This window comes from Phalangium opilio, unplaced genomic scaffold (assembly GCF_054372755.1).
Source record: "Phalangium opilio isolate 3A_F unplaced genomic scaffold, DU_Popi_V2 ptg001170l_1, whole genome shotgun sequence".
In the NCBI taxonomy this organism is placed as follows: Eukaryota; Metazoa; Arthropoda; class Arachnida; order Opiliones; family Phalangiidae; genus Phalangium; species Phalangium opilio.
Window position 1 is genome coordinate 8781416 of NW_028324255.1, and position 7230 is coordinate 8788645.

General features: G+C 38.9%; 1 protein-coding gene across 1 annotated transcript; it reads right to left on the bottom strand.

Annotated features, from left to right (window-relative positions):
* Positions 1 to 2305: 2305 nt before the first annotated feature.
* LOC149584727 (uncharacterized) lies at positions 2306 to 4752 on the bottom strand. The gene is made up of 4 exons (XM_089863501.1): positions 4456 to 4752; positions 2725 to 3324; positions 2362 to 2667; positions 2306 to 2317 (listed from the first exon to the last, which is right to left on the bottom strand). Exons 1-4 carry the CDS (start codon positions 4750 to 4752, stop codon positions 2306 to 2308), a joined length of 1215 nt encoding a protein of 404 aa, XP_089719627.1.
* Positions 4753 to 7230: the final 2478 nt, after the last annotated feature.

Below are 7230 nucleotides of genomic sequence, written 5' to 3' on the forward strand. Positions count from 1 at the left end.
ATACTAGTAATTAAATCAAATACCTATACAATTCATAGCAATTTAAACCAATAAACAAACGGCAATGTGGACTGTGGAGATAGCAAACAACTTAACCCTCCGTTTCTAACGTGGTTACGTTGAGAGAATCTGTGATGTAAACCTGAAAATTGTTTCAGTAATTAAATTATATAACGACACTGTCCTACTGCATTAACCAGTACCACTGTTACTTATGAATAAAACAATCCACTGTTGGTAACAAATGATAACGTAACATCACAGTATGACTGATTCAATATGATCAAAATTGTTTCAACGAATAATCTGGTCCTCTACATTGGTTTAGTTTCAGGAATTATATCACACACCTTCACAATTAGTAGCATTTTAGTGAGATTAACAAATAATGAAACCGTGTATGAGAATGTTGAATTAAATGCGCTAACGTAAACAACACTCTTTTAACTGCCGTAGGGAAAACACATTGAGCATTTTGTCATCTTTCCTGTAATAGTTTGAAATTGAATTCTTCACAGGGTGAAAACACTACCGTTTATTTCTAAACCATAATAACTTGGATAGATATGCCATTTTTTACTTAAAACTAGAGGCGTCAACAAACAGTCATGATGAATACAGTATTAAGTTCCGTAGCGTAAAACCTAGGCCCTAGGGTTAGGATTTGTAGCATGAATCGAAGCAGACTGCGTATTTTTGTAATTCCAAACCAAAACAGTGCTGGAAATAAGCTTTCTTATAATCTTTAAAAGGAAAGACACTATAAACACTATATTATATAGACAAACTAAAACTTAAGCCTTGGCCGTAAAGAACGTCGAAAAGCTTACTTTAAATGATATGAAAACCTCTATTAACTGTAATTATTTACCTGAATTACTTTTCTAGACGAAAATTCGACCTGATAACGACGTATTTCTTATTAAGGGTGCTACAGTTAATTAGAAAATACATATAAAGGTGCTCAAGCTCGGATGAAATACCAGCGTCTACTGCTAAGAAATTAGGAAAATCAGCAAGAAACCCAACATTTGAAATTTGTCAACGTATCTTGTTAGCACCCACAAACCTAGGCCCTTCTAGTTGTCAACGAGAACGAAATGAAGAAATAGGTTTAAGCGCGCTATAAGGTTAGGCTGACATCTGACCCAAAAGTAATTTTTTGACGTACTATCTTAATTAGTTAAATTACAAAAATTAGAATTCATTAATTAAAAATCGAAACAGGTAAGTTTCTCATTTAAGAAATGCTTGTTAATTTAGAAGTATTCCGAAAACTAACTTCGCTATAGTTTTTCCGTATGGCCTGTCTCAATTGCCTTAAAAACCCGAAAATTTTTTAATGCTTTTTCTATGGGACGCTAACCCTAAAAACTGTGAATTTTCTTTTAACATTACGGAAGGGTGTCATGTCATATCTACAAGGGCCTACCGGCCCTGTAGAATTAGCTAATTTCGCGGCTAGCACGGCTCCCATTAATTCCAGCCGTGGAATCGTGACTTTCTTGATGGGGGCAATTCGTGTTTTTGAGGTGACTAAGATCGATCCAACGGTCCCATATTGATCTTGAAATTTAAGGTACGCAACGGCAGCATACGCCTGCAGGCTAGCATCACAAAACATGAAAGTTCCAGCTTTTGATTGTTTTGTTCTTCAACGTCCTTGAAATAATAACGTGATACGCGAAGCGACTTGAGGTCTGCGAGTTCGCAGCACCATGTTTCGAAGGTGGCTCTCATGTCTTCAGGGAGTTCGTCGTCCCAGTCCAGTGAATGGTGATTTGTCTGTTTCCAGATTAATTGAAACAACATCTTCGCTCTGACCGTGAAAGGAGATATGAACCCCAAAGGGTCAAATACTTTGGCCACGGCTTTTAAGACCCATCTTTTTGTGTAGCCTCGGTTTTGTATGAATCGGAAAAGATCTGTTAAATCGAAGGGTAAGGTGTCGCTAGCGGTATCCCAACGCAAGCCCAGGACATTTGCGGGGCCTAGGCGTACTTGGCTGTTCATAGGCATCGATGGTTGATTCATGGCGTTTCTTAAGTCAAGAGCATTACTAGTCCATTTTGCCAAATGCATTCCAGCCTCCTTTAGTATTTCATCGGCGACCTTTGCTAACTTTAGTGCGTCGTGGACAGATTGTTCGCCACAAATTAAGTCATCTACGTACATTGATTTCCGAAGAACTTTAATGACTTCAGGGTGACTAAGTTCATATTTCTTCATGTGAAGATGAAGAGTAGCGGCCAAAAGGTAAGGACTGCTAGTAGCTCCAAATGGTATCCTTGTCATTCGATAAATTTTAAAGCGGCAACTGTCATGAGGGTTATCTATGTCTGCCCACAAGAACCTCAAGGCATCTCGATCCTCTTCGTGAATGAGTATTTGCAGGAAAGCTTTCGAGATGTCTGCAGAAAAGGCTATTTCCGTTTCGCGGAAACGAAGTAACACGTCAAAAAGTTCAGGGTTGAGCTTTGGACCCGTTTCTAGGCAGTCGTTAAGAGATGGGACATTTGCAGCATGAGAAGACGCATCATGAACGACTCTGATCGGTGTCGTCGAGCTACTTTCGCGAATGACGCAACGGTGAGGCATGTAGTATACGCGAGCCCCTTGTGCGTTTTCCGGATCGACCTTTTCAATTACTCCATTGTCCAGCTGGCTCTTGAAAATGGAATTATACTCCAGGAAGCGTTGTGGGTCTTATTTGAGCTTGTTTACCAAACTTGACGTACGTTTGACAGCAACGGCGTAATTATCCTCCAAATCGAAGTCAATAGTTTTCCATGGCAAGCGGACCTTATAACGACCATTTTCATGAATTGTGGTATCTTCAAATCGCTGTAATTGCTCTTTTGCAGATAGGGAGTCGTCGTCGTCTATCGCGTATGACTCAGTTTCCCAGAATTTGCGAAGCTCCGTTAGAAGGACGTCTTCTTGGGGTTCATGCGTTGAGACGCACATAATTGCGACCGTGTTGATTCCCAAAGAGTGAGAAGAAACCGCTGCAGGACCGAGAAGTGTCCAGCCAAAGATTGTTTCGAATGCCGTCAATTTATGACCGATTTGCTCGCTTTTACCGCTGCTTACTGCCCAAAGAAAGTCTGCTCCGATTAATACATCAACCATTTGTGGAGGGCGATTTCCTGACGTGACTGGGGTAGTAGAGTCGGCCATAGGATAACCTCTGCTTGGCATTTCATGAACGACTTCTTCGCTTGGAATTGAGAAACATGAACCACATATTTCCGGTGTTTCATAAGCGTCTATGATTACGTGCTTCTTCGGGTCGTGGCGACTTCCTAGACGCAATTTTACTTTCTTTCTTCACAGAAAAAAAAGTGTTTAGAAACTAAACACTTGCCTAAACACGACAATGCAACAGATATTTTATCATGTTTAAAAACACTCATATTTAAGTAAGAATGGTGTTTAGGTTCAAAATGTGTTGATCGCTTGTCATATCTAGTATTTAAACATGTTTAAGGTGGTATATGTCATGTTATTATATTATAATGCTTAGTAACAAGACGTGTTTACACGATTATATGCCTAGTTGTATAACATGTTTTCAGGATTACATGTTTAGGTTTTAAACATGACTAAAGGTTTATAAGCTTAGCTTCCTATCGTGTTTAAGGGTTTAAAAGCTTAGATTTAAAGATATTTGCAGGTTTTTGAATGGTGTTACGACGTGCGTCGGTTTAAATACATAGGTTGAAATAATTCCTGCGAAATAAGATACATTGTTTTCACAAAAACCCGTGCCGCTTCTAGTGGGTAAACAGAAAATTTCCATTGAACTTCAAATTAGCTTTATTTAAGCACGTCAGTAGCATTGCGCCGAATCCCATTCGACCGTAAAACCCTCACTTTGGCAGATTTACGATGCTGTCCAATGGGACAATACCATTACACCGAAAAATCCGCACTTTGGGTTTTTCCCGATGGAATGTAAATTAAATTAACTTAAAACAATTTCCGTCCTACGTAAAATGATCACTAGATCCAAACATTTTCTAAATTATTATTTTAGAACTAAGGATTATAAGAACGAAATACTAATAAATCAGCAAAATATGACATAATAAAACCAATAGCTAATATTAATTTATTTTTTATGCTATATTCTTTATGAAAATACTTTAAGCCAGCCGTTTTACTTTACTTGAAGTGTATACCAACGTATTAAAAACATGTTACATTAAATAACACCTGGCAAACGTTGATGTTTAGCTTAGTGTTAAGATTATTCTGTGTTTACCTCTTAAACGTGATAAAATAAGAAGTGTTTCTATTTGCAACACATTTTAAGGATCCTTATAGAGAAACAGATATGTAATTAGACATCAACATTGAAGCAATAAACATTACCTCACACCAATGTTTAACTTTATAACATGTTCAGATGTTGCAAACCTAAACACTTTTTTTCTGTGTTGTTGCTCTTACGGGCTTAGTACTTCCGAAACTAGATGTTTCAAGAATTTCTTCGCCTATGATTTCTAGGCCCAATTCCATGGCAAGACCTTCTTTCACATACGTTACTTGGCTTCCGCTATCTAGGAGGAAACGTACGTGTTTAGTGCGAGTTCCGACTGGATTTCTGGCTTCAACTAAAGCGGTTTGAAGAAGGATAGCTCCCTTGTTTTTATGGATTCCTGTCGTCATCTGTGTAGCTTGGTTTACATCGTCAGCGCTTGACTGAGTATCAGAGCTCATAGGAGCCTTGAGATCTACATCCCCCATAGGTGCTTGATCACAAAGTGTCACATGATGGGCTCTGTGACATCTTTTACAGTTGCGAAACCTCGTCCTACAATCTTTCGCCTGGTGACGTTCTCGTAAGCAGCGAAAACAACGTTTCTACCTGATTAGGACTGCCTTTTTCTCGTCCAGTGACAATTTGTTACATTTCGTAGTGCTATGATCGTTGACATCACAGAATAGACAAGGTCTGGCTTCAGTCGCTACAGTCAAGGAGGAACCACTTGTCGGTTTTTCTAATTGTCTACTCCCTGATTTTGATTGGCGGTGAGAGACTGTTTGTTCAGGATGAGACAGTTTCTTCTCTTGCTCGGCAGGTTTGGATAAAATCGAAGCGCGCTCTCTACTTGCTATTTCTAGGTGTAGAAATGACATTAATGCTTCAATCTTTAACTGTTCTTCCGCATGAGCTCGACTGAAGGCGAGGGTAATTTCTTCAGGCAGTCGCTGAGTAATTATAGGACATAATAAACTGCCGTACGAGCTATCGACTACTCCGAGTGATTGCAAACTTCTAACTTGAACTGTACACGAATCGTACAACTTTCTGGGGCTTTGAACATCATTCGCCTTTTTGACTGCCGGCAGGTTTAGAAGATTGTTCATATGTTCGCTTATGATTAAAGTGGTTCGTCCGAACCTGTCTTTTAACGTGTTAATTGCGGCCTCATAGTTCTCTGAGGTTAAGGCTAAACCTTGTACAGCTCTGTAAGCCGGTCCTTCCAGATAAGATAGTAAATAATTGAACTTATCTGTTTGGCTGATCCTCTCATTTTGATGAATAGCGCCTTTAAAGTGTGACCTAAAGCCTTGCGAGTCGCTGATCGCTCCACTGAATTTTCTAATCTCTAGTTTAGGAAGTTTGACCGTAGTAGTAGTTCTGTCGGACCTTCCGCGCGCAGCTCCATGATCCGAGTTTGTATCGTCGTCCGCTTCAATGTAGGGCTGGTTAACTTGATTTTGGTGGAAAAGACGGGCAGCTTGAACCATGGCGGCTTTTCCTCTTGTTATCATGACTGTGAGGTCATCAAGGTACTTTTGCGATACTTGATAGTCTCTCTCTAGTTCCGTAGTATCTTCGTATAGCGTCTCGAGTTCTTCGTCGATCTCAGTTAAGAGTGCATTTTTCGCTTCCAAAACGTTCACTTGTTGTAGCGCAAGTTCGAGTTGGTTTCTTGCACGCATAGTTGCCGATTTCACACTTGACCGTTTGGATTTCAATTTAGCTACGGCATCCATATTGATGTCGTAATGATGTCGTAAAAGACACGTTCACGTTCACGTTCAGCAAAGTTCAGTTCCGTTCACGCAATGAGAGTTTGTTAGTCCACCACTATTACTAATACATGTCCCGGGTTTCGCGAACCAAAATGTTAAATCTGAGTACTGAAGATCTAAAGGTTTCTATTGTTTGTCTCAAGGTGCTTTAAATGTAGTAATAAGGTAGGGTAAAGAATTCATCATTGAAACGTTGATTAGATTAAACTGATTTTAGTAATTGAACATCAAAATAAATGCGAGTTCTGAGGTATAGCCTATACATAGTTATAGCTATAAGATGCTTCGCGTTGCGCGACTATTCGAGAACTGAATTTCCTTTTCAAATAAAAAAAGTACAAAATATTCAACACAATACAAAAAATGAGAGGGGAAACGGCTCGGCTTGGAAAAACCAGTGAGTCACCTATCTGGGCTCTAAGAATCTAGGTAGCTGAGTAAAGATTTCACAATAACATTCCAAGCCAACTCGTTTCTCTCCACAAATTAAGGTACATAGATATAGAAAATATAGATGTAACATGGATATAAGAAATATACGTAAAGTCCCATTTTTAACCCGAAATCCCATTTTTAAATCCAAAATCCCATTTTTAAAGTAATCTGTAATGAGTGTTTTGACATAGGATAGCTTGAAAACAAATTTCCTCACGAGCAGTCTTTATTCATGCTTAACAATAAATCACGAGCATCATGTCAATTTAAAAATCGCGACGCGCATGCCTGAAAATCCGGAAGTAGCGTCATAACGTGATGACTATTTCTTATTTTTCCACATTCTCGGCAAGACCAAATTTTTTATATAATCACTTATTGGTTTGCAGCTGGTTTGATTCAATTTCAAGAATATCGCACTAAATATCACCTCTTTCTACCCTCTTTGGTTACACTAGTCAGTGGTGCTAACTGCACTAGTGCACCAAAGAGGGTAGAAAGAGGTGAGAAGAAATACGCCGATAGTTTATTCGCTCGTGTGGGATTCTAGTTCTACTAAATGTATGATCAATAACCATTTAACATAATAACACGAAATTTGGAAACAATTATCTCAAATTAAACAAACAATACGGGAAATGTGACATTTTGCTAATAGACGTCAGCATATTCTACAAAAAAAATTTATAATCGTTGCGTGGGGCGATTTGTATCTGTTTTATGGCTCTAATTTCTCCCTTCCGCAGT